This window comes from Syngnathus scovelli, chromosome 13 (genome assembly GCF_024217435.2).
Source record: "Syngnathus scovelli strain Florida chromosome 13, RoL_Ssco_1.2, whole genome shotgun sequence".
NCBI classification, from domain to species: Eukaryota; Metazoa; Chordata; class Actinopteri; order Syngnathiformes; family Syngnathidae; genus Syngnathus; species Syngnathus scovelli.
The window spans coordinates 10061294-10089207 of NC_090859.1; the positions used below are offsets into that span (position 1 = coordinate 10061294).

Consider the following 27914-nt stretch of genomic DNA (forward strand, 5'->3'; position numbering starts at 1 on the left):
GCGTTTTCCTCACATTTATTTCCCCAGGCTTTTGGACCCCAACAACAGCACGGAGATCGCCAACTACCCCATCTATAAAATTCTCTTCTGCGTGCGCGGGCATGACGGCACGCCGGAGAGCGACTGCTTTGCGTTCACCGAGAGCCACTACAACGCCGAGATCTTCAGGATCCACGTGTTCCGTTGCCAAATCCAAGAGGCAGTAAGTTGGTTGAATTTCATATTTGTTTATACAATATAATACAAGAGGCTAGCCATGTGATTAGATGATGATAAAAAACAGGAAACTCTTACATAAAGGTTTTATTTTTAAGAGTTACCCCGCCTACCGCTCGAAGACAGCCGGGATAGGCTCCAGCACGGCGGCAACATTCGTGTTAACATGAAAATGAATGAATGAATGAATGAATGTCAAAAAGTCCTTTATAGTCACAGCCAATGTTTGATGGTGTTATTTTCCTCTTGTTGTGTCGTTACTTATTTTTGCACCCTTTTAAGTCCACAAATTGCGCTTCATAGTCTTCAGACCAGCTGAGCGGCTGTTGGGACACATGAGGAGACTTGTGATCCTGACATCTGTTTTTTTTTTTTTTTTTAAGAAAAACACGCATGCAGGAGTTGGTGCTTGCCATTTTGCAGTGTTCCTCCATCAAAACTTATTTTAAATCACATTTGGACGCAACTAAAATTGTAACATTGGTTTATATTACTCCTTTAATAGATGTCTCCCACGTCTGCTGCTGCACATCTCTTGTCTTGGATCGGCGATTCCCTCAATTCAACCCCCCCTCAACCCCGTGGCCTGTCCCACAGGGTCCACGTCAGTGTTGGGAGCTTCCCCACCACAAAAACGTTATGTCATGCACTCTGGGCTGTGTTGCAGCATACACACGCACATATAAAATAGCAAGAAAAGCCCCCCAGAAGAAGAGGTGTTAGGAAGAGGATGTGTCATTGCTTATATCGTTCAACACAAGTTTGAAGAAAAAAAAAAAAAGAGGAGATACGGGGTTAAGGCTTCAGAGCCCCCGAGTCCAAATTGAAACTGTATTTTTGTCACGGTGAAACTCACATGAATCTTAAAATGTCAACTTGGCATTTTAGCCTGTTTGGGGTAAAATGAGGATTCTGAGCTTTGCTGTTTGAATTTCAGCTCAAGGCTTTCTGAGTGGACTTTTTATTTTCTCTCATTTGCTTGTGTGCGTGTTGTCATTTGTTAGGTTCATTGAATCCTCCAAATGACTTTTCCCCAAGAATGGCAATCATGGGCTTCAAAAAAAAAAAAAATGCACATCATTGTTGTAAGCTGGCAAAACAAATGGGTTTATATAATTGTGCCTTTGTTTGAATGAATGCAAAGAATTATTTTTTTTTTTTTAGCCATCTTGTAAGTCTCTGATCTAAAGAACAAATGTTTTATTGATAGTCAAGAAGCACCTTTAAACGTCGCCTTTAGGAAATCGGAATATGTAATATTAACAAAAGTCGCCTTTGTTAGTCATGAACATTGAAGGTCTGCAGTCGAAAATAGGAGTCTGATGATCCACAATCTCACTGCGGTGAGCTTTGATTTTTTTTTTTTTTTTTTGTGCACACAAATGACTTTTTTTTGGGGGACAAAATAAACTTTAATAATTTATCTTTAATTTTTTCCACATTGTTTGTGCTCTCTGCCCTCCCTCCAGGTGAGCAGGATTCTGTACAGCTTTGCCACAGCATTTCGACGGTCAGCCAAGAAAGCGGCGCTGGCGTCCCAGCAGCCCGCGCCACTCACGCCTGACAGCGACTTGTTTACCTTCACCGTCAGCCTGGAAATCAAGGAAGACGACGGCAAAGGCACTTTCAGGTAGAAGACTTGATGTTGTGTTCTCGTATTTCTTCTCAGGTTATATAAGATAAGCCAGTCACACAAAATAAGCTTAAAATTAAATTGATCCGCGTCATCACTAATGACTTCCTTCTTTCCGTGCTTGCTTGTTTTGGTGTTATGCATTAAGACCAGAAATAACATCCTTGAAGCTCTGATTAAGAGGAATCTCTTGTGATTGTGACTTTAAATCATCTTTTGACCCCTTTTATTTCCTCCCCGTTCACCTCCACGTGTTTGCAACGATAAGATATCAAAACTAGATTTTCTGCGACAATTTAGAGTTTCCCCTCATCTCTGATTTATTTCCGTTTTATAGTGCTGTAGCAAAGGACAAGGACAAGCAGAGCTTCAAACTACGTGCCGGAATGGACAAAAAAATTGTCATTTATGTCCAACAGACATCCAATAAGGAACTGGCTATTGAGCGGTAAGAGGAAGCACACACACACGCTAAAATTACAGAGCAAACCTTGCAGTAGCCATCTTGACTCATGGAAGGGAAGACGTGCAGATTTGATTGAAATGACAGAAATGGGTTCATCCGTTTCCATTAGATCTGGCTGTCTAATACTTGTCGTGGTTTCAAACGAAAGCATCCTGCCGCTGTCACTGACGAACACTCGCAAGTGAACATCATGGCGGTCATGTGTTCCAGTTGATGCGCTACAGCGCACTTTTAAGAGGGTAATTGATGGGCCCTCAGATTCCACTGTGTCATCAATCTCGGCCTCGTGGCATGTTATTGTGAAATGTACGCAAGGAGGATGAAAATGTCAAATATCCTCAATGTTCTGCTAACTATCTTAGTATATTACAGTAAGAAGGCCCGTTCAAGAAGTTAATTCTCATAACTGACTCACTTGGCTGGTGCAGTGTTACGCAATGTCATTTTATTTTATTTTGTTAAAGCTTTGGATCTTTTTTTTTTTTCTGTTTTTTTAATTTTTGGGGTGGGCTTGTTTAAAAAAAAAAAAAAAATAGCATATGATTTTAATTTATTGACAAAAAGTCAACTCCACCACTAATATAACTATATATTTTTTTATGTGTGCCTCTTTTCAAGGTGTTTTGGTCTTCTGCTTAGCCCCGGCAAGAACGTCAAGAACAGTGACATGCACCTTCTCGACCTGGTAAGATGTATATGTGTAGCTAGTTATGTGCGGGCATGAGCTAATTTCCTCCAATCTGCGCCCCTTTAGGAGTCGATGGGAAAAAGCTCCGACGGGAAGTCTTACATCATCACAGGAAGTTGGAACCCCAGCACTCCCCAGTTCCAGGCTGTGAATGAGGAAACGCCCAAAGGTGACAAACATCAGCTACTGTTAAAAAAAAAAAAAAAAGCGTATTGATTTGTTGGATATGAATAATAATTTTTTTTTCTTGTTTTTTAGATAAATTCATGTACATGACGACAGCGGTGGACCTGGTCATTACCGAAGTAGAGGAGCCGGTGCGTTTCCTTCTGGAGACGAGGGTCCGGGTCTGCTCCCCCAACGATCGTCTCTTCTGGCCTTTCAGCAAGCGCAGCCACACCGAAACCTTCTACCTGAAACTGCGGCAGGTATTTATGCTTATGCCCTGCAGTTTTATCCAAATAAATCAAGGTCAAGCCAAAAAATGCCTTTGTTTTCACTTTTCCCTGATGATTTTCTTTTTTTTTCCCCCCCTCCGCATTTTTTCTTAGATGGAACGTAAGGAGCGGAAGAGTCCCTCCACCGACACACTTTACGAGGTGGTGAGTTTGGAAAGTGAGACCGAGAGAGAGAAACGCAAGACCACAGCTAGTCCTGGTATCATTCCCGGCGGGCCCGGTTCCATGGTTCCTTCTCCGCCCGAGGATGACGAAGAGGAAGGTAATCGACATTGTGAGCACATAGACATAAAAAAAAAATAAAAAAAAGGCCAAGCTGCAATTGGAACCTGGAATCACTGAGTTTGGGTGCTCATCTCTACTTTAGATAGATAATCATTCTCCATTTCACAAACAGCCGATATTGAAACGGCGGCGCATCATTGGGTGTAAGGTTGCGGCGTTACGCAACACATTATAACAACGAGTCTTAAGTTGTAGCGAGAACACATTTGTGCACCCTCTGGGTGAAACATCGTGCTCTTGGCGATTTTGATCAATTCCAAGAATTGCAGTTAAATACAGTGGAAGCCCTGAGGGTTGATGCAGCTTGGTCACTTAAAACACATTCTGTTCTTTAATTTACAGGTTACATTGCGTCAAATTTTAATATGCTAGGAAAGGGGATTTATTTGAGTAGTTTTAATTTAAAAAGATAAATGTGTATCGAGATTGATCAAACATATTATTAAATAAAATACATAATAACATTAATAATAAATTCAAAAAATTGCATTTTATGGTTTTTGTTGTTACTCTGCAAAAATAACACGCCGTTAAGGATACCATAGTTATTGATTCATTTCAAGTAAATTGCTTAACAAGTTATGTAAGTTACATACATATGACATGTGCTTTTGTGTCTAGACAATGATGAGCCATTACTCAGCGGTTCTGGTGATGTTTCCAAAGAGTGCGCTGAGAAGATCCTGGAGACTTGGGGAGATTTGTTATCTAAGTGGTAAGGCTATTATTGCATTTGTCTTTTTTTTTTCTTTCCTACAAAACAACCACTTGCACAATTAATGAATTGCCTTCGACGTTCCAATTAATGACCACTGCTCTTCCACCGTCTTCCCCAGGCATCTGAATTTGTCCGTGCGACCCAGGCAGCTTCCTGCTCTGGTGCGGAGCGGTATTCCCGAGGCACTCCGCGGGGAGGTTTGGCAGCTCTTGTCCGGTTGCCACAACAATGACCACCAGGTAGAGGAGTACCGCACCCTTATCACAAAGGTAAGACAAAACAAGACAATCACTAGTGTCTCTTTAAATTTACAGAAGCCATATATCATGTATTTAGACTTAAGGCACATTTTGAGCACAAATACAAGGGTAATCATAATCATAATAATGCTAATAATAATAATGGTAATTTAAAGGAGCCACAAATGTTGTTCTCCACTGCATAGAAGAAAAAAAAGGCCCCAGGGGTCTCTGGAGAGTAGTAAACCCCCTACAGTGTCTCAGGAAAAAAAAAAAAAAATCCCAGGATTTTTATTTTGGGAATATTTCCCCATAGTCCAACCATGCAATGTGTCTCCAAAGATTCCCAAGTAAGGTGGTGCAAAAGCCCTTAATTGGGCATTTGTACATTTTGCTTTGAGATGTAAAAAAAAATCAAAAAAAATCAGTAACTTCCTCAGACTCAGCCCCTCCCCCACACACACACACACGACAATATGCCGATGCTGCTTTAAGCTTTGCTGCAACTCTGTCGTCTACTTATGTAAAGGCAACATCCCGGGGGCACGAGGCTGGTTCCCAGGTGGTGAAAAGATGTTGGTCTTGCTTTTTTCCTCTACTTCCCCCATCCCCCCCCCACCCACTTCTCACTGCCTGACCACTGTGCCCCCCCCCCCAATGCCCAAGTCTTTTCCTCTGAATCTCTTCAACTGCACACACTTCCTGTCCAACAACAGTTTATGCAGATCGTTTCTATTCACTTGAAATGCTATGAATGGAATGTTCGCTTTCACTCTCAATGCCATAACAATGATGTGCAGTGCTACTGATTCGATAGCCACCGGACAGAATGTTGGAACGTGTTTTTAAAAGCATTCCACCTTCGGAAAACACGTGCGGCTCGTCCAACAGACACTTTGCGATTTATTTAGTCTACCCAAAGCTTGTCTGGTTCGTCAGAAATAGTATGGAAAGTACGTTCAACGATCGTAAAACCTTTGCATTTGAACGCAGGTCGTACAATTTGTATGAGATTTTGGAAGCCTTGATGTTAAATAGTTTTTACTTATATTAACAGTCACTTTGCAATTGTTACTGTAATTTCCTTCTCATGTAGTAATTATTTAAATATAGGCTCCGCCTCCCCCCTAATTTGTGCATGCCATAGTCATGTTCAAGCTTTTAATTAGTTTTGTGCACATTGTGTCCCTTTTGTGTCGAACGCACATTATGTCCTAGCTAGCAGCTTCGTTGATCCCTTGACCTGGTCTCAGCTTGTCTGAACATGCTGTTCGTGGGCATTTCTGATGAGGGCATTGAAAAAGTGGTCACAATTAGAAATGTAACCTTTTCATCTCCCAATAAAACCCTGACACAAGGCTGCCTGCTACGGAGGAACTCAAAGTACCAGATTATATTTGAACGCTGACTCATTAACATTCCAGCTAGCTACCCAAAAAAAAAAGCTCAACACATTAGGCTATATTGTAGCCATGATTTTGGCAGCGCACTAGTGGAAGATCATTCGAATGAAGTTGTTAGAAATAGAAAGTTACACTTAAGCTAGTACGTGTAAGGCCAACCTGTTCCAATACTTTATTGCACGAACAGCGAGAACGCTACGTTGTTCTCGGCAGGACAACAAGACCATTGTGACACTCAAGTTGCCAATACCTAAGGGTACTCAGGAATCAGTGCGCTTGTATTGTTGCCACGTGTTGGGCCACGGGAACGCCGTTTTCCGAGAGGTATCTGATGTTTGATCAAAACACAAGTTCGATGGATGGTAAAAGAACTGAGGGCCTTTTGTGAACCACCCCAAAAAAAAAAATGCATGATATCAACCGCATGGTGATTAGAAAGTTCAAAAGTACCATCTGTTTTTTTTCTTTGCTAGATTTAAAAAAAAATAAATAAATCATTTGGATTTACTGAATTGGTTGCTCATGGTTAAATGTGGTAGATCAATATTATTTTTCAGTTTCCCTCAAAAATAAAGAAATGATAATACATTTTAATCATGTTACTCAAAATGAAGCATTTTTTTTTAGCGTGGAACATTGAGATACGACTTGAATTCATTCCGTACCCACGCTCGCACCTCAAAACACTCGTTATCTCTAATAATCTTTTCCGATTAAAATAAATGGAACCAAATTAAATCTTTAAATCCCCGCAAAAGACACTTTTTTTTCCCGTCCGGTCGGTCAGTTGATGCCTGGCAAGGCATGATGGGTAGTTTTAACTCAACTTAGCGCACTCGTGCTCAGCCCCGGTGTCAAGATGTCACGCTGGCTCCTCTTCATCATTGTGACTGCACCCCATCCTAATTGCCATTTTGTTCCGAGCATTTCGGACTTGTTTCTCACCTTCCTCCCTTGGATGATGAGCTTTATTCCCTTGCCTCTCCCCGCTATCTTTCCTTCCCTTTTCTCCTCACCGTCATTTATTTTTAGCTCCTCGTGCGATGGGCAGAAGGGGTGCGTGAAGGCAAAGGAGTGTGTCTGGATTTGCCGGGTGGGGTGTAGAGAGAAAGGTGCGGGCTGGTGCCAATGTTTGGGTCTCCATCACGCGACGGCAAATTGCTTTGCACGAGACAAACTCTGCAGCCTCCGCAAAGTCATTAGAGTGAGGATGTGGATCATCTCGCGTTTGGCTATTAATATCCGATGAGGCGTCTAATTTTAGCGCCGGGTTCTGCCTAATTAGATGGAATCATAACATCCAGCACGGGTTCATTACGATGTTTAGGAAGAGCTGACCGGTTCTTTTGAGTTTAAAATGAACACTTGTCTGAAGATGAAGATCTTCATAGCTGACGCTTTCAAAAATCCTCTTATGCGGCATCTGCAATTCTCTTAAAGGAATTTATGCTAGCTACAGATTTCATATGTTTGTGCCATTTGTTTCTCAGCTTTCAAAACAAAATAAAAGGCATCAATAACACGAGCCAACTGCATGATTTTTATTTTCCACATAGCATTGTTGTCATGTTTTTTTTTTTTTTTTTCGCTACATTGCGGCTGTATTTACTACCTGCCAAATAGTATTCGGTGCAGCTGATCGATGGACTGAGTGTTTGGTGATTTAGCAAACCGCGGTGTGTTTCCAGAATATTCAATTTCTTCTCTCTGAACCTGATGAACTCATACAAGAACGATTTTGTCTTTCTACCGAACAACAGAAAAGTTAAGTCGTGAGGAATTAGCCCTTGCGCTATTGTTCACGGTGTTAATTAACACAACCCGAGGCTGTGAAATGTAATCACTCGTGTTGCACTTTCATGACCCGTAGAATTCTCTCGTTCCGGTTCCGTTATCTACATTTTGGGGGAACGAGCACAATGACAATGCCAGTTACAGATACTTAATTTTCCCTCGGCAATAGTTGGCACGATACTTTGACACGTTGGAAAATCACGTTATTGTTGACAATTTTTCTGTCGTTGTGTTAAATGAAATTTTATATATCAAAACTACTGTGACTGAAAACTCATATTGGGTATTCAAAATCAGTTATTTGGGCACGGTTCAAAGATATCGTCACACACGAAGAGGTAAACATCTCTGTGTTTAACTCGCAAGAATAATCTGACTGCTCACATGAGAGCAGAAAAAAAATGGTTGGCAGGGCGGGCCGGAGAAAGTGTGGGATGGAGGCAGCCGCATGTTTCTACTCTTGATGATTGGTTTGAGCCACTTTGAAGGGGAGGGACTTCTGCCACTGCTTCTCCAGCAAGGGAGAGCCAAAGAGAGAGAGCGACAGTGGGAGGGAGACTGGGAGTAAGAAAGAGACTGTTACTAAAGGAGGATAAATCATCACCAAGAGGAGGAGGAGGAGGAAGAGGGTTCGTCCAGCATCGGTATGCCTGCCCACCTCGTTCCCCCTTCAGATATTGTTGCCGCTCCTCCTTATAGAAATAACAGCTGAGGTGCGGAGGTGTGTTTAAGCGTCCGTGTGTGCGATCAGGCTTTTTCAACATCGCTCATAACACCGCTTGCCTTTCAGCGGTTAACTTTGGCAAAGGACGAGACGGAAACTTGGGGTGGAAAGAGCCGGGGAAATACGGAAGTTTGCCGGCAATAAGAGAGCGTCGTTGATGACCGCTTTGTTTTTTCAGCATGTTACAAAGAAAGATTTTTTTACTGGGAGCTCTTTTTGGGGTTTTGTGGACTACAAAAATATAAGAGGGACTCCTGTCGCTGTCCCACATGCTGCCGACTGGATTATTTCTTCAACAGAGGAAAGCAAGCGACATTTTGTGTTAATTTGCCTCAGAGGGCTTCATCGCCTCCTTCCCATCCCTCTTGCATTTGAAATGAAGTGGCAGATTAACGGAATTGAGACATGGAGCATTTGGTTTAGATTGAAACGACATTGCAGTTAGTTTCAAGGATCTGCCAAAACAGTCCTTGGGTTCAAGCTCGGACCCCGAGAGACGTCCTTCTGCCCGAGATGATGAATTCCTACCTGGATCCACTCAACCAGAGCTCCGCTGACCTGTCAAACTACTCCGCTCCCTTTTGCCTGCTTGAGATAAGCTATTCCAAAATTATCACCACCTGCCTGCTTGAAGTCTCCATTATCCTCCTCCTCACCGTTCTGATTATTTCGGGCAACCTAGTGGTGATTTTTGTTTTCCACTGCGCCCCTTTGCTGAGCCAGCACACCACCAGCGCCTTCATCCAGACCATGGCATACGCCGATCTGCTCGTCGGTGTCAGCTGCCTCTTCCCCTCCTTGTCTTTACTTCATCACCTCCAAGGACTCGACCCCAAACTCACCTGTCAGGTGTTTGGCTACCTGGTGTCTGTTTTGAAGTCTGTCTCCATGGCGTCGTTAGCATGCGTGAGTGTGGACCGCTACATCGCCATCACGCAACCTCTGACCTACGCGGCCATGGTAACGCCGTGTCGAGTGCGTTGCTGCATCGTCCTCATATGGTTGTACTCCGCATTGATCTTCCTCCCGTCATTCCTGGGTTGGGGAAAGCCCGGTTACCATGGCGATGTCGTGGAGTGGTGCGCTGTCAAGTGGAGAACCCAACCGGCTTTCACAACCTTCATCGTCGTCCTTCTCTACGCACCCGCCGCTCTCACCGTCTGCTTCACTTACGGCAACATCTTCAAAATCTGCCGGCAGCACACTCGGGAGATCAGCGAACGGCACGCACGTTATCGACCCCAACCCAATCAAGACCCCGGTTTGATATCTGGATCTCTGGACAAAGACAACGGCGAGCTTGAGCAAAAGCAATCGCCCGGCTTGTTCAAACCTCAGAAACACCAGCATCACTATCAACAACCGACTTACCCGGACAAACGGTACGCCATGGTGCTGTTCCGCATCACCAGCGTCTTCTACATCCTCTGGTTGCCCTACATCATTTACTTTCTGTTGGAGAGCGGCGGAATCTACCACCACCCCGCAGCGTCTTTCCTCACCACTTGGCTGGCCATCAGCAACAGCTTCTGCAACTGTCTCATCTACAGCCTCTCCAACTCCGCCTTCAGGAAGGGCCTCAAGCGACTCTGCTCGTACTGTTTGCAACGAGGCGGCCGCGGCTTCAGCGTCCGGAAACCCCAAAAAGCTTTCATCGGTTCCATCGAACAGGGATGTGCTGGGACAGCCTACGGATCCGGTCACGGAGACGTCGGAATCAGCACAACCTGTCACGTGTAGTAGAACAGCCTTGCAATTTGGCGTCGGAACCGCTCGGAAAAATAACGTCTTTTAACGATTCCACCAAGAAATGAAGGGGGTCGTCATTGTGCCACAGCTGTTTCCTTCGCATTTGGAGGTCACACAGATGTCCTCTGTGATCACGCCACAGCTGGCAGCAGGAGGGAGCCTGGAGTGAAGCGCTGAAGGATAAACTCATCCTGCAAGGTGTCATTCATTCAAGGAAGAGACAGTAGTGAGAGACGGATGCGATTTTAGAACAGGTCGAACCTTTGGTCGCGTGTATCTAACTTATTTTGTCAGTCCAGATCCACAAACATTATGGCGAACTGAGCTCTTATGTAATTTGAAGTTCCCCGAGGTGTTCCTGCCGTTCCTTCTGTCCTTAGAATAATCCAGTTGTGTGTACATCAATGACTGACAAACAGTAGAAAAGTATTAGGTATGTTTTATATCAGTTTTCTATTGGTTTGGACAAAATATTCAGTCTTGATGAAATTTCAACAAATTTCTAATGAATGACCACGAAAGGCTTTGACTGTTAGCCAAACTGCTGTTTATTTTCTCTTTGCATGTAATGCAGTTTTCAACCCCAATTTTCTCTCCTGTCTTATTAATTTCATCGCACGAATTTATTTGCCGAGTGGATGTTTTCACACGAAATGTACGCTGATAACTGGTACAGCATTAATAATCTGGTACATCTTCCGCCTGAGGACGTTGGTCTGATGACACGCCGTGTGTTCCGCCGTAGCTGAAACGTTCACGTTCCTAATATGAAAAACTGCCTTGTTGTTAGTTTGATGCAGTATTGTGATGGCTGTAATGTACCTGTGCGTTTGCACAAAACCTTGAGCAAAACTCACAAGAACAAAACAAAGAGACCGTTCTCTCCGGCTTTTGAAAGGAAAGCGACCCCTGAGACTCGCATGTATCCGTGTGCATGCGTGAATTGTATGTTCCCCATCATCATTTCACGTTTCGGAGCTTACTGGAACTTGACATTCAGAAAGCTGAATAGATCCATTGTACGAGTATAAATCGTGGAAAGATATATAGCTTTAGAATGTTGTATACCAAAGACAGATTTTTTTTTTTTATTGGTATCCACTATGGCGACTTGTAAATATTTGAGGGGGTTCTACACTTTTGGTGTAGATGGTCAAGACTGTGAAGTTGTTGCCTTGAAAGTGGGATGGCGTTACCTTTACCTTTACAGACAAGAGGGCTCCGTTTTGTAGACATGTGACTGTTAGACCGTAAAAGACTTGGCTGTCAATTTTCCGTTTGCAAAAAGCAGCCAGCCAAGAAAGCTCCATTTGCTGTATATTGTATTTAGCTCGTCACACTTGCATGGTTTCATTTCATGGTGTTCTTCTCGCTTTTGTGTCGGTGACTCAGCTCGGGGTATAACTAGAACGCGACCAATGGCTGAACAAGACTGTTAATTAAAGCAACGCGGGGTTTCACCTTGGGTTGCTTGACTCACTCCCACACGAGGATATTTTAAGTGTTTTTTTGTGGGTGTACGGTTTTGTAATTATGCGCCATGGTGATAGATTCACGTGATGTCTTACGAAATGCTGTCGTTTGTGAAGCGGTGCCAAATATGATAATCGTTTGTTACTACCTTCTGTCGTCACCTCATTGTCGGTGTAAAGAAACGGCATATTGAATGTGTGTGTTTTATTTCATTGTGAAGACATAAACGAGGCAGAACCGAACTGCGATTTTATTTATTACGAAAGTGCATCATTCCCTTGGCGGGTTTTATCGAGGCGATCCTACTGTAACATGTTTATTTTATTTTTTTGAATCTTGAAAAGATTGTCAGATTTTAATCTACACAAGTGATATCAATATTTTTTTTCTTTCAAGAAAATTCAAGGTCAGATGACGGGTGTTGCTGCTGCCAACAAATTTTATGTGCACTACTTTCTGGATTGTTTGTTGGTCAGGAAGCAAGTGGAGTCAATATTTTGTTCATAAATTCCCAATCTGTACATACAGCATGACTCCTTGTAAATAAAAGCCTCAAGAGATACTATTATTAAATTATTACATTCAATTCCAGTGCAAATACTTTAAGAGGTTGTGCAACTTTAATCAATTCACTTTGAACCAATTTAACAAACATGGAAAGCTGGAGACAGCCATTTTCTTATCTGTCTTCCAATCTCTATTGAGTTAGCTTTGTGCTTATTTTAGAATCTAAATAGGACCCACCAGTACGAAGCTAATTGTACACTCATGACCAAGCTTTTGTGAGCAGCTGACTTTTTCGCTCTCGAAAACATACAAGAGTCCAGTCTGACCAAAATAAGTCATATCGTCATATCCGGACTTAGTTTGAATCGATAGATGGAGAACGTTGTGATCAAATCAATCACGTGTTTTTGCTGAAACCCTTTTGACCAATAGCAAAAGACTTTATGATGCTCTGTAGGTGGCTTACCTACATGTACTGTATCTTGTATTGTAACTTTGTACATGTTGTGCATCAGTGCTGAGAAAATAAATGTCATTTGATCTCTGTGGACCTTTGTTTACTTTTTCTAATCGCCGTAGATGCGTTCAAACATTTACGGCCGACGGAATTCTTTCGCGAGATCTTCGAGAATAATAGCTTTCAATCATTTGTGAAATTGCCAGTTTAGATTGCGGCTGAGAAAATGCTCACGCGATGGAAATGGACTAGAACGCACCGGCACCAGAATGTAAAATGCTGAGTGTGCATTCTGGTAATGAGGCAGCGCACGTTTATGTGGATGACTGAATAATGTAAGATTGAAGGAGTCGGTCCTTGGTGACGCTATTATGGTTAACGTTTGTGATGATGCTTGTGTGTGAAGAATTTAAATCATATTTTGGATTGACTATGCAAAGATTACAACAGAGCAGAGAGGATCAAGTTTTGGAAAGTGAAAGAATGCGATAAGGAAAATTCGTCAGGTTTAAATAATATCCTGCCGTATGTTCTTTCGCCATTTCAACGGGGAGCTGAGAAAGAATAACAGAATGGCAAGTCGGCCATTGTGTTAACTCAAACAAAATCAGGGACATAAACAATAGAGGGCTAAATAGTCAACCTTCCCACGGAAGTGCAACTCGGAGCCGCTATTCCCAGCGTTACAGTACGCATACTGCCACATTTGGCTCAACCCCACTGAGATTTTTATTCGTCGAAAATCAGGGTACATGTTGTCCTCTTGCTTGTAATTATAATCGTGCTGGGAAAATGAAGCTTCATATTTGCTTCATGAATCAGTTGAAATGTATTTACTTCTCCAGATGGCACTCTGTTGACTTGCCATTTCTTAAACTCCTTTATGGAAACAGCACCACCTAGTGGAGTACAAAATACAACTGCTTCATGAAGCAAATATGAAGCTTCATTTTCTCATCACTGATTCTTAAGTGCAATCCCTTTATAGTTATTCTCCTTCATCCAAGGAAGCAATCGTTTTGACATAGCAGTTTTCTACGAGCCTCATGCAACATTTATTACAGCAATTTATTTGTTGGAAATGTGTTTATGACATTTGATGTTTATAAATGAAAAGTTAATCCATATATCCTCATCATCAATTATAATTATTTTCTTGTGGTGAGACAGAAACAGCTTTGACAACAACCGAGCCCCTGTTTGTTACATTCTCGTACAATCAAGTTATTTTTTTAATCATAGGCCCAACCAAAGGCGTTGGCTATACTAATTAGATCAACTTGCTCATGCTCTCGAATTTGGAGGAAAATTGATTGAACATAGTTCTGGAAATAGTTTTACAACTTAAAACACTACAACCAATTGTGGCTGAGGCCAAAAATTAGCATCAGTGTAAATAATCACATTTTATGATGTTCATATTTAAACCCCAGCAGTGTAATACCACTGTGTAATTTTTTAAATACATATATCAAGAAAGCAAACGACTTTTATTGCTCGTCCTCGCACTTAAGTCCACCGCTATAAGACATTGGTTGTGTTTTCACTCTCCTCTCACGCTAGCTTCATACCAAGACAGAAGGGAAGCTAATTGGCCATTATGTCAAAGGTCTTTGTCTGAGCTTTCAGCACTTGCGATAAGAACAGCTAAGTGGTGCTTGTATAAATACACAAGCTTATCTTTCACTTGTGTGGATCTTTTTCATGGACACACTTCTGGCTGTAAAATGCATCATTATCAAAGATTTGCTTCAGAATCAGCCGATAAATAGATGGAGAGCCATCGCCTTGGGCTTCAACTGTACAGATGCTTACTGCACTATCAGCTTTTTGATATATATATATAATATATATCATATTAGCAAAGCAGGAATGACAGAATGTGAAGAATTTAGCACAGTATGTACAGTGCCATATGTTGGACAGACAGATTTGGAGCCTATCTGTAGCAAAACGGATGCCGGACCGACCATGATCGCCATTAGCTGATTTTAGTTTTACTATTACTTTCTTCCTGTGTTTCTTTTTTGGATGCAGTTTATTTTCATCTGCTGTTCTTCCTTTGTGGATGTTGGTGTAGAGATTTTAATGACAAAGGGAAGGAGGGCGCTGTGGTCTTGATGGATATCAGGAAAAAAAAAAATCTTGTCATGAGTGGCTGCCCAAAATATAGTACTGTAATTCAGTTGTTCACAAATTGTGTTTTTTATTTTAAAAAAAATCTGAATTTTATTCCTGAATGAATAAAATCATAGAGAGCTGTTGAATGCTGCAAAAACTCTTCGTATCATGACCGTATTTTAATCTTTTACATTTTATTTTTATCTGTCATTTTTTTCCCTTTTTAATATCACCCACGCTCATTTATAGTATTCCTAAAAGACACGATCTTCAAATAACATCCAACATTCTTATTAAAGCAAATTCCCCAATTAATTAGCATCTTGATGGATTCTTATTCTTATTTCTTCCTTCTCCCATTATCGACTAATGCGAGGCCATTTTGCCTCAATAAAAGCTTGTAGAAATTCCACCTCAGGAGGCCAAATAAATTAACAAATGTGTACCTGACATCACCCAAGGTGAGCTCCACCTCAGTGCTATGCAATAAAACTCCAACACAGATTGCAATCTGCTCTCGAAACAATTTACAGGGGGAAATAAATGCCCACATCATGTGGCGAGTCATTTTCATTTTTCTTCTTTAACAACTGTCTAATCTTTGTTTGCTCTCTTTATCTCGCTGCTAGGAATCCCCGCAGGACAGTGCCATCACTCGGGACATTAACAGGACGTTCCCGGCTCATGACTACTTCAAAGACACTGGAGGGGATGGGCAAGACTCCCTGTATAAAATCTGCAAGGTATTTCAAACACTCCTTTTATTATGTTATATTATTATAACAACCCCCCCAAAAAATCCTTTTGAGTCTTGCGCCCCTGACTAATAGAGCATGCAAAAACATTACTGTCACATGAGAGAGTTGTTAGCCAAATTTTCCAGCTGTTCCCATTTTATTCATGTTTTTTAATCAATTATAGGAAGTAAGTTTTAAAACGGTTTTATCTCAATACTGAGTGATGATAGGAGAGATAAAACCCAATTTTAATTTCAGGCCACTCATTTTGGTGAATCAGCAATAATTTGAGGATTTTTTTTTTTTTTAAATCATTTTGAATGAGCCAGCAAAAAAAAAAAAAAAAGTGACCCATCTTGGGTATCCAAAAAAATATAACACGCGCATAACAAAAACAAAAAACTTTTTTTGGTGTGGATGCACATGTCTTCACGGCCTCATAATCACAAACAATGATGGTCTGTGTGCCCCCCCCCCTCCCCTCCTCGAAGGGCTTCCAAATAACCGAGATTACATTTCCTCAGAAGACAATCTAACAATTGTATAAATAGCTTGATATTTAAAAAATTTGTTTTTAAGACGACGATGGCAGCTCATATCGAATCAACATTTAAAGCCCATTCTCCGCTTTTGACCATCAAATGAGCTTTTTTTTTTCTTTTTTGTGCTGATTATCGAAACGCTCATTTCAAAGCCGGCGGCTGCAGTTGCTTTTGCTCTCTGATTTTTCATTTCATTCATTATGTATGTCGAACTGCAGCGAGTGCATCCATCTCCACGCAGTTAACCACCTCCTCAGGTGTGTTTGAATAATTCAGTCCTCCCCCCCTCCCCTCCCTCTTTTTGCTCTGCTCGTGGATTGATCCGCGCTTTGTCACTTCCACTTGACGCATTACTCGCATTTGTAGCTCAGTGGGCCACCTCAACCGTTTGGAACTTTCTACTCGGCAACATTTGCACCATAAACCATCCCCGCCCGGTTTCATTTTCTCCATCACACTGACACATGTTTGCTCGCCACGCGTTTCTAAAAGAAGAACTCCATCTGCTCGGATTTCGGTATTTTAAACAAGCTTTATCTGAGTGATACGATGTAAACAGCTGGCTTTTCTGTAGATGTTTATTCAGTTCTTCCTCTGTTTTATTTACTGCCTTAGTTAGTATGGATCTACAGCAGTGGATGAACATTTGGTATGCATGCAAATTATGAGATGCTTTAAAACCCCAGTTAGGAATTTAATGAACATTTTCAGGAAAAAATACGACAGACGCGCAAATGTCATTTGAAACACCTCCATGGAAGGATTTAGTTTGCTAAATGTCATTTGGAACACCTCTTTGGAAGGTTTGCTTTTATTGCTTTTGTGACTTTGTTTGGGGGTCGGCTTACCCTCCAATGAGTGTTGGTTCACAGCTATTAATTTAGTTTGACACGAGTCAAGAAAGTGTGAAAATAAAAATAAATGTGTGATGCACGTCTGCAATTTGACTCAATCACAGGTAGAAGTTAATGTGACACATTTAATTTTTCAACACCACTTTTTTTTCAGACCGATATCAGTACGAGTATTCAAATCTTGTGTAGTTACCGATACCAAGTACCGATACCACTAGAACTGTGATACATAAAATGTCTGGGGAAAAAAAAAAAAAGCAAGACTTGATTGTTTCCAAACAGGAATGGAATTTGCCAAGCTGATTTTGGGTGTGGGTACATGCTGGACTCGTCTTGCACTCATCCAAGAGGGTGATGAATATTAGTCAGCACAATCACAAGACACAGCATAAGTTTTTTTTTAAAATTGATAATCTTTTTTTTCAGCCTTTGCATGAACTTTATTGACGTTGGTTTTGGACATGTGTGTTTTGTCCTCCCCCCAGGCATACTCTGTGTATGATGAAGAGATTGGCTACTGCCAGGGACAATCCTTCTTGGCCGCTGTGCTCCTCTTGCACGTGAGTTTTCATATCAGTCCATCAAAAACACGTTTTTTTTCATCAAACAAACCAAAGTGAAGAGGGGTTCTGTTCTTTAGGTGTTTTTTTTTTAACGTGCCTTAAATCCTCTTATCAGCTGGCTTCCAGTAAAATCAAAAAAAGTACAACAACTTCAAGCACAGGGAACAAGTGTTTAGTGTTCTCCTTTGACATCAGTCTCCGATATCGACTCCCGTGATATTTTGGCGTCACGTAATAACTTCTCGGAAGGTTTACTGGAGGGTGCTACTGTATGTGCAGTGCAGTCATTTGATGGGTCAATAAGTTGACGCAAACATTAGTCACGTGCAAAATCAATGACATCTAATATATCAGATCCAAATTTCCAGCCACATTTATTATCTTTAAAGTTAGCTCGACCCCATTTAATGTTTGCAAATGAATTATTATTTTTGCTTTATATTTAATAAAATACAAGCGTCTGGAATTTCCCTTGTTAAATTTATAGTGGATATCCAACGTTGACATTCAACTGATGAAATAAAAAAAAAAATCAAATGTGGAAAGAAATTAGACCGCATTACATAATTTGTTATTTTTTAATTTGATTTATGAGGTGTACAATTAAATTGAAAAACAAACATCTGAAGTACGTGTTGTTTTAATACCAGAATTAGTTTTTAGGGGATGGGGGAGTCTATCATCATTGCCATCTTGACTTAGAGGAAATATTTTGCCACTTTTCCTGACAAATATGCCAAAAGGAGGGTCAACAATGTTATTAGCTTTAGGGTGTTTCCACTTGTGCAAACGGCTTATTGTGTTATTTTTTTTTCCTTCAGCCTCTCAAACTTTTGATTCTTTTCCATTGAATGTTACATAATCAAACCCATATTGAGATTTTCACTGTTGCATTAGAAATAGAACCACTACAATTTGCTGCTTCTGATTGAAATTGATTTTAGTCTAACAAGAAGAAATAATCACGTTGATGATTACATGGCATTATTGGTAAGAGGTAAAAATATGAACAACTAAATCATAGATTTACATTATTTCATTAGTTAAATTGCAAATTCATACTTTTTCCGTTACTCATTTAAAAAACCTCACCAAGTGCCTTCAATTATGGGAATTTACTGAACAGTGCAAAAAAAAAAAACTTGCAACGCCAGAATGAAAATATTTTCTTGGCCAACATTGCCACCCAGCGGTAAAACCACATCACTGCAAATATTGCACTCACATTTTTAGGATTTTTTTAAGTGTGTGTGTTGAGGATGCGTCGATAAAAGTTTTGACTTTGTTTCTCAGATGCCCGAGGAGCAAGCCTTCAGTGTGCTTGTCAAGATCATGTTTGACTACGGACTCAGGGACCTTTTCAAGCAAAACTTTGAAGATCTGCATTGCAAGTTCTTCCAGCTTGAGCGACTCATGCAGGTTTGTACATTTTCTTTGCTTTACATACTTTGCGTGCTTATATTTACCTGCTGGCTCTTTGTCTTTATCAGGAATATATTCCTGATTTGTACAACCATTTCCTGAACGTGGGTCTGGAGGCTCACATGTACGCCTCCCAGTGGTTCCTCACCCTCTTTACAGCCAAGTTCCCTCTCTACATGGTCTTCCATATCATTGACCTGCTTCTGTGTGAGGTAAGCACACATGCACGGGTCAGGGTTCGTGGGCAGTCTTAGAAGGTATTTATTTTCTAAATCAAAAAATATTTAATTTAAAATTAGAATAGACAACAAAAATATTAATAGGATAGGTGGAAATGATTTTTTGGAGCCGTCATTTCATATTTAATTTAATGGCATCTGTGTAGTTAACCCAGTTATTGTCATCCTCAGGGCATCAGTGTGATCTTCAATGTTGCTCTCGCACTTCTCAAGGTAATATTTATAGCTTATTTGTATTTCACTGATTTATTTACTATGTCCATTTCAAACAAACAATTTATTCCCAAAATGCGACATATATAGTAAATATACTCCAGAGCGACTAATGATTCATTTTTGGCTACTTATAGTCTCATAAATACAGTTACACTTCTGGTCTTCCTTGGAAATAGAAAATCTCACCCATTTCTTCTTTTTCCTCAGACATCAAAAGATGATCTGATCCAAACAGACTTTGAGGGCGCCCTCAAATTTTTCCGTGTACCAGTTCCTAAAAGGTATCGCTCGGAGGAAAATGCCAAGAAACTGATGGAGCTGGCTTGCAGCATGAAGGTGAGTGGCACACCCTTAGTATGTGACCTTTAACCCACACGAAATGAAAGAATGGCAAGACACACAACTCGGCAGAGGTTAAACTGTTCATATTTCCCAAAGTCTTAAAACAACAAGAACAAACAGCTCAAAAAATCAAATTTTTGCTTGAGTCCCCAATCTCACCAGCAGGGGTCACTGTTGAGCTTTCAGGCGTAATTAACCACAAGCAACACACAAAGCCATGTTTGAACAGATTTTGGACCATCTGGCCCAGTTTGTGACGTTCAAGGTAACTTTGGCCGCCATCCGTCAAGGAGCCTCCTCGCTTTAATAAGATTTCCTGATGATTTACTCCATGCATATTGACAAACTGATGATTTACTCCATGCATATTGACAAATCCTTCAAGTAATTATTATGTAAAAATTTTCAGGTGACGTCGAGGTGAGTTGTTGTGACTGCGGAGATTTTAACCGACCCTGATTAGACCACAACTCCTCTCTAGCTTGTCAGATGCTCTAATTGTGCCCCGCATTTAGATTGCTTCATCTTTTAATGTTCTAACTTGAGACATGAATCACTCAGTTTTAAAAACAAATTGTCTATTAGGCTAAATCCTAATTTTGAAACTATACATGTAATTAAGTGTCAACACCGTACAGTGACAACAGCTAAATAAAAAATATGAGCAATATTACATGTGATCATAATTAAATGGACAAAAATAAAAAAAAAGTCTTGCTGTTATACTTCAGATCAGTCAGAAGAAGCTGAAGAAGTTTGAGAAGGAGTACCACACCATTCGGGAGCAGCAGGAGCAACAAGAAGCTCCCATTGAGAGATATGAGGTTGGTCAAAAAATATTTTGGATTACTTTTCTCACGTGTACATTTTAATATTGAGCTAGAAATGAGATACTTGCATCCCACACACGGTTAAAATACTTGAATGTCAAAGTTGTGCTTCGATGAGGAAATAATTCACATTTATTATCTGTGGCTGCTGGTTGATACTTTCATCTTTAAACCGCCACCATTTGTGATTAAGGTGCTACTAAAAGTAAGCGGGAGTGCATCATTACAGGCCATAGATTATTTCTACGGTATCAGTTGGAGTCAGCTTAAAACATTAATTGTACTTTTTCTACCATCAATTATTTTGGTGCATTAGTTGTTTTTTTTCTTTCCAGTCGCGCTCTATTTTTGCCCTGTTAAACATTATTCAACTTCTCACCTCAGTTTCTAAGCTGAGCGTAAAGTCTTGTTTTCTCTGCCCCCTTAATGTTATTCTGGACATTTGCAGTTTTCATTTCCCGTGTCCCGCCTGCATGTAGCCACGCCCCTCTTTCCTTCCTCATTTGGATTTGTTTAAATATTTTGTCTTTACGCTGACCTGCAGAGGGAGAACCGTCGTTTGCAGGAAGCCAACATGCGCTTGGAGCAGGAAAACGACGACCTGGCACACGAGCTGGTCAGCAGCAAGATTGCCATGCGTAAAGACCTTGACAACGTAAGTGTGATGTTTTGTGTGAGACCTCACACCACGGCACCTGTCATATCCGCGTCACACCCTTGTCATCACCGAATCACTTTTGTGCGTTGTCAGTCTGAGGAGAAAGGCGACGCCCTGAACAAGGAGCTGCTCCTGACCAAACAGAAACTAGTCGACTCTGAGGATGAGAAGAGACGGCTGGGGGAGGAATCGGTGCAGGTCAGAGTGCACCACAGTTCTAGTTTAGATTTAACAGGGGTGTCAAACTCATTTACTCATTGCACAAACTCAACAAATTAATGGATAACTAGTTTTGAAATGAAAGATCAAGTTGTTCAAGTTACTGTAAAAAAAGGTTTTAAAAACTCTTGTACAAATTCAACATTATTATTTATTACACATGACAATGCGAAGATCCAGTACACTTTTTAGTATGTTATCATGGAAGTTGACACAGAACATTTGCTTTTGTGGGCCACATAAAATGTTGTGGCAGACCAGATCTGGCCCCCGGACCTTGGGTTTGATACCTGTGATTAGAAAGCACGCAGTCAAGTGACAGATGATGAAATAAATACATCGAGAGAGGGGGAAAAAAAGAGTAGGAAAGGAGGACAGAGCTGTCACCATTCCCGTTGTTCTTCTCCTGGAATGTCTTGTGTCCTCCCGAGTGTGGCTTTTGCAGAAGAGAAAGATTATGCTCCCATAGAGGACATGACTTTGCCCTCAACCTCAAGCCTGCCAATACTTTTCTGTCTCCTTTACATTTAATGGCGGGTAACGGAGAAACGCCGTCTCGGGAGACCAGGACACTCACATACACTATCTGTCGTTCATCACTGACCTCTAAGAAACCTGACGTGTGTGTATCCCCACAGGTGAAGGAGATGTGCAGGCGAGAGCTCAACAAGTCGGAATCCGAGATCAAAAAGAAAGTCTCCATTATTGCCGAATATAAACAGGTATGGAGAATGAGCCAAATTAAAAAACTAAAAGACATTGACGATAATGATATTTTGCATTGTTGCTCCTCCAAAAAAACATTTAATGTCCAAGTAGCTACGGGATGTTAAATATTGTACCTAGATAATCAATCAATATTTCAATCAATCCTGCACCCATCTCGGGACTAACGAGCTAGCTTGCGCCGCTAACCGAGTTGCGCGCCAACGTGACATAATCATTACAAGAACGGCGCATTTATTTGATGCCTGCGGCTTTGATGTGATTAGTAACTGAGCTGGAAATGAGTCCAGGCATACAAGCACGCCGGTCATTAATCAGCACTCTGAACTTTGCTTATCTCGATGTAAGCACACGCGGAGAAGGTAGCGACACAGCTTGTTAATCCAAGCTGAACAAATAAAAATCTATTTTTTGCACGTAGACTGCAAACTAAATACTATTTTGGAGGAATTTTTCTGTCCCATATATTACTCATTGTTGGTGTGGTGCAAAAATATCGACATGAAGACTCGGTGTCCTTCATTTGAACTCTGTGATGACTGTGAGCAGCAGATTCTGACTCCCAACTCTTTTTCATCCTTATTGGATGTCATCCTGTCACTTGATGTCGAAATGCAAACCCTACACGGATCCTTTTGCTCCCTTATTGCCGTTGCAGAGGTGTTATGCAACACTTCTGTCACTCCCCGTATGGGCGCAGACATAAATAGCAAGTCGGGGAAGACATTTAGAGGCAGACTGCAGTACTAAAACGCAATCTGGTGCAATTTCACCTGAAAATAACCGCATTGGTAACCTTAAGGAATCAGGTTGAAATTTTCTGCTTAATTCTTATTCCACGAATGACTTAAAAATGTCAAATGACCAACCTTAGAAAACTGTGATTGGTCGTTACTTGAGCTGTGAACAACTGTGATGTCAGCAAGTGACAAAATGGCCGCCCTTTGAGTGGATAAAAATGGGTGGATTTTGCTAGTTAAATCACATAAAAAAAAAATTTGAGTTGACATCTGATGATTCCCAGCTTTTTCATCTAAACTCCTCTGCATTCTCTCGCGGTTCAGGTAGAATGTTTACGAATCTAAAAATAAATACTTAGCAGCTGGAAGATCAAGAAGAGGGGGGGAAGAAAAGCCTCTAGTGATGTGGGAGGTCGATGGCAAGCGTAGAGGCAGCTGAAAGGAAAGAGATGACAACAGGAAGAGATAAAAGGCCTGTAGGAGGACAATGATGGCTATCTGCTGTGGGGAGGAAAAGAAGAGATGCTGTGAACGAGAAAAAAAATGCTCTGTCGACTAGCGGCTGGAAAACATGAAAAGTCACTCAATGCAACTCATCTTTTTCCAGATCTGCTCCCAACTGAGCGAACGGCTGGAGAAGGAGCAAGCGTCCAATCGATCAGAGCTGGAAAAGATCAGAGTGAGTTTCTCTTTGCACACGTTCTCCAACGCAACCTTGCAAAAGTACAGGGGCCCCGGCGTAGCGCCTTGTGGTACCTCAGGGGAGTGACGTCATTGCAAGTGTATGGATCATATAGGATATGCAAATGCATTTTAAAAAAGTCTGATTCGTGCATTCTAATTTCGATTTCTGTCCGAGAAAACATTTGCTTAGCTGTGTTGACATTGCTTTCTGTTTATTTTAGAATTAAATCTAATGTGGCGCTAATGCCTTGTTGGCATGTTCCCTCACTTGGCACCTTGCTCAACGGTTGTCTTGGCACTACCACTCACAATGAGAAATAATCCCAAAATAAAAATCAAATAATCCAGAAATCAACAGACATAATCCAGAAATACACACGTACAATTAAACCCTATTGACAGTACTGACAAAGAAAATCCTGGTCACACATGACTGTGATGGCGTCCATTTATGAGCATAATATGTGCTGCTCATCCCAAAAGACAAATTTCAGACTTGTTAGTTTATTGGTTTCTCTGGAGTGGTCACAGTTCTCAATCCGAGCCGACTGGTGCCTAGTTGTCTCGTTTGTTGACGCCGTATTTTGACGGAAATGACATTTAGGAGGAAGGCTCCTTTTTGATGGCTGCACAAGGACAAACATAAGTTATTACAACAAGGACACGCCGCCACCTGCTTCTTTGTATGCGCGCGTGTCCTACGGCAAACGTCAATAAAGCTGTCAGCCATTAGAACCAGTGGAGGAGAATAATAGCGCGTGCAGTGAATTACGTGGCATGCAAAGTTACAATAGTGTTAATGAGAAATGGTCCAATCGCATTATAGCTCGGCGGATCATTAAGGCGCCACTTAAAGTGACAGAGACGATTACAGACTGGTTTCTGCGGGGGCTTGAAAATATTGATTGTTGGAAGTGCTCATTTCAGAAGAAAAGAAGAAGTTGTGATGCACGTCAAATGTTGCATTGTAAATAATTATAAAATATGATTACTCATTTAAAGTATTAAGGAATTTCCAACTGGGTTTGGCCCTTATGAGAAATTGTGCTTCAGCAAAAGTTGAAGGACACATTGTTTGCTAGTTCCAATTTCTTCCCTTTTTTTAACATATGAGGAAGAAAAAAAAAATCCAAGTTCCTTCTTTCATCCTGCAGCCTTTTGTGTTCATTTCTCTGCACTCTCCTTTCTAGGCCATAGTGGAGGGCTGCGACAAATGCAGCAGCCTTTTCAACAAGGAAGGTCGTGTTCGGCCGCCAGCAAAGGCGCCGCCACCGGATGGCGGCGATGAGACGGATGAGGAGAAGGAGGATTTGAAGAAGCAGCTGAGGGAAATGGAGCTGGAGCTGGCGCAGACTAAACTGCAGCTGGTGGAGGCGGAGTGCAAGATTCAGGTATCTAAACGCTCCTTAGTCAGAATATGCATAACTTTGGCTTATACAAAAGTAGTGCTTTGGCGCCACCTTTTGCGTATTGTGTTCAATTGAGTTCTGCTTCTAAATTGACTTTCCGGTTGGTTCCTCCGCCACCAGGACTTAGAGCACCATCTGGGTCTGGCCCTCAATGAGGCCCAAGCGCCCAAGAAGACCTGGTTCAACCGAACGCTTAGCTCCATCAAAACGGTCACCGGCGCCCAGGGTAAAGAGACCACCTAACCCGTCGGGGTCTCGTTTGCGTCAACCGAACTTGGACGCTTCTCGCCGGGGTGGCTATCACTACTACGGAGCGCTCTTGGCCACGTTCCACCTTCTCCCCCCCCGCCCCGTTTGAGGCCCAACAAGACTACAGCCAAGTGCACTGAGGCCTAGATTAAAAAAATAAAATAAAAATAATCGTTGCCACTCCCCCTTCCAGTGGTCACACATACATACACTGTTTGGTTTGTGCCCTTGTTACTGCTGATATGAATCAACAAGAGGAGGATGGTAGGATATCTGTAACCATGGTAACGTGACAGACGCACACACTCCCTCCTTCCTCGCTTCCTCCCTTAAGAGAAAAAAAAACTACTGGCACAAACTAAAAAGTTTTCGGTACAAGACATTATAGATGCTTTTTTTGTTTTTGTAACATACAACTTCCTTTTTCCTATGTACAGGTATGTTCATAAATGTGCTTATATATGAAGAGTGTGTGTAAGCGTGAATGCCTAAGTAATGGACTGACTGAAAATGTGTAGTGTAGGAAATACGGAGAGAAAAAGCACTAATGCATGCATGGACGAGAAAACGTATTCAGTGTTTAATGTAGCCAACGCGATTCATTCACAAACATAACAAAATCGCTTTCATTTGTTTATGTCTGGTTGCTATGGCGATGTGAATGATTGTATGTGCCCTGATGTGTGGACTGGCGACCAGTCCTGGGTGTATCCCCCGCGTCTTGCCTAAAGTCAGCTGATAAAGATCATTTTCATACTTGATGTCATGTAATTTTAACGGACGGCTCTCGACTTCCTGTTTTCCGAGCATTTTTTAAAAATGTCAGACGGTCCCTTAGTGACACTGATTAATAGCAACATTTAATCAAAGATGGATTTGTGTGCCTGTTTTTGTATTTTTTTAACGCTTATTTCCAAACTGCTTTACTTTTTTTCTAGCCCAACGGGGTTTTTTTTTTTTACGCTGATTTCCAAAATGCTTTGCTTTTTTGCAGCCCATCGGGAGATTTATTTTTATTTTTTTGGTTTGACCTATAAAAGTTTGCACAGTACGGATTTTACCATCCACTGCAATTTATAGCTTTGACCTTCCAGAAAAAGTCCACCTGGTGAATTCATAAATATGACTTAATATATTGCAATATTATATTATTTGTATTCTTAATTATGAAAACCTGATGTGCTAGTGTAAAAAAAAAAAATCAGATTTGGAAATCAGCAGCTCAAAAACAAAAGCTTCCTTGCAATTCTGATTTTTTTTTTTTTTAATTGTTGGCCACTGTAATCTGTCTCTATGCATCTTCCAGTCAGTCATATGCTAACCATAGCAAATGTCAGCCCGCTAATAACATTTTTCCTTTGGTGAAACATTCCCAAGCATGCTTCCAGTCCTTCAAGTGGCAGCTCTGCAAATGCCACACACCGTAACCTTCATGAAAATGGATGATGCTTGTTTGGGATCCTCATGCACGAAAGACATCCCCCCGTGTGTACGTGTGTGTGTGCACTTATTCAACCCCCCCTCCTTACTTCCTAGCGCCACCTGCTCTCTGACCTTTGAACTTAGCAGATACTTTAAAGTGCAGGGTGGATGAGCTGACTGACATTCTTGACTGTGCCACACACACATTGGAGTCTGCACACATTCAAGAAACATTTGAATGGCACACTGACATTACATAACAAATACTACTTAGCAAAAATTGACTACTACTAATAAAAGAGGTCCTCAGTTAGAATCCATCGTTATGCCGAGCGATGAACTACGTAGGAGGATCTGAAAGTGACGATATTTGCGCTACAAAAAAAGATTATAGTAACGCTGGTTAAACACGCTTTTGTTGTTCTAATTACAATATGCCATTTACTCCACCACAGGAGACCTTTCAATAAGAAAAGCTTTTGCGTTATTCATTTCTTTGGAGAAAAATATTTTTCAACCCTAAGTGCCCTGTCGACAGTCATTTATTTTCAGTTGCATTCATATGTCATATTATTTATGATGCCTCCATCCAACAAGATTTAAAAAAAAAAAACATATTGATAAGTAAGGGTGTGCAGTATTTGAATAGGGGTGTGTAGACTTTTTCTATCTCTTTTGGAAGTGACTGCTGGTCTACGTTAGCGGTAAGAATTTTAAACACCTCATTAGCAGTGTGTTTGCGTTCGTCATTGCTCACGCGCCAACTTGGCCTCGGCTCTCAGTCGGGAAATCAGCGAGCTGGAATATTGTTTGTTATTTTCTTCACTCATGATGTGAGGTCGCTTATTGCTCAACAGATGGAAGATATAGCTCGCTCGCTCGCTCGCTCACACATACATTGATTGACGCACACAAACTAAACACGTGAAATGTTGTTTTTCTGGTCTCGTACACTGCAAAGAATTTGCATACTCAATAAACAAGACATATTCACTCCTTCTCTTTCATTGGAACCTTCCGAGAGTTATTAAGGCACAATATGTCACTTGGAGTTCAATACAATGAAAATGTGAGCTATTCATATTGCGATTTGCTCGTAAAATTCAGCTCGGTTTGAAGCGTCGGCACAGC

The 27914-nt window shown here is 41.2% G+C and overlaps 2 protein-coding genes across 4 annotated transcripts in view; both read left to right on the forward strand.

Moving 5' to 3' along the window:
- LOC125980031 (rab GTPase-activating protein 1) overlaps positions 1-27776 on the forward strand; it is a 33621-nt gene extending 5845 nt beyond the window's left edge. For all 3 annotated transcript variants that reach the window (XM_049738991.1, XM_049738992.1, XM_049738993.2), the window contains 22 exons: positions 28-202; positions 1686-1846; positions 2187-2297; positions 2934-3000; positions 3070-3172; positions 3262-3431; positions 3555-3723; positions 4368-4461; positions 4583-4733; positions 15561-15674; positions 17550-17624; positions 18921-19046; positions 19118-19261; positions 19460-19501; positions 19712-19840; positions 20578-20670; positions 21221-21331; positions 21428-21532; positions 22192-22275; positions 23627-23698; positions 24894-25094; positions 25233-27776. In XM_049738991.1, coding sequence (XP_049594948.1) covers positions 28-202; positions 1686-1846; positions 2187-2297; positions 2934-3000; positions 3070-3172; positions 3262-3431; positions 3555-3723; positions 4368-4461; positions 4583-4733; positions 15561-15674; positions 17550-17624; positions 18921-19046; positions 19118-19261; positions 19460-19501; positions 19712-19840; positions 20578-20670; positions 21221-21331; positions 21428-21532; positions 22192-22275; positions 23627-23698; positions 24894-25094; positions 25233-25355 — 2620 coding nt within the window. In that variant the 3' untranslated portion in view covers positions 25356-27776. The remainder of the gene's footprint in view (positions 1-27; positions 203-1685; positions 1847-2186; positions 2298-2933; positions 3001-3069; positions 3173-3261; positions 3432-3554; positions 3724-4367; positions 4462-4582; positions 4734-15560; positions 15675-17549; positions 17625-18920; positions 19047-19117; positions 19262-19459; positions 19502-19711; positions 19841-20577; positions 20671-21220; positions 21332-21427; positions 21533-22191; positions 22276-23626; positions 23699-24893; positions 25095-25232) is intronic.
- Positions 4740-12901, forward strand: LOC125980093 (probable G-protein coupled receptor 21). The gene has a single exon (XM_049739132.1). The coding sequence runs from the start codon at positions 9138-9140 to the stop codon at positions 10362-10364; it is 1227 nt and encodes a 408-aa protein (XP_049595089.1). The 5' UTR covers positions 4740-9137; the 3' UTR covers positions 10365-12901.
- Positions 27777-27914: the final 138 nt, after the last annotated feature.

Bases quoted from the DNA above. Each gene is read 5' to 3' on its own strand.
- LOC125980093 (XM_049739132.1), top strand. From the start codon at position 9,138: ATGATGAATTCCTACCTGGATCCACTCAACCAGAGCTCCGCTGACCTG.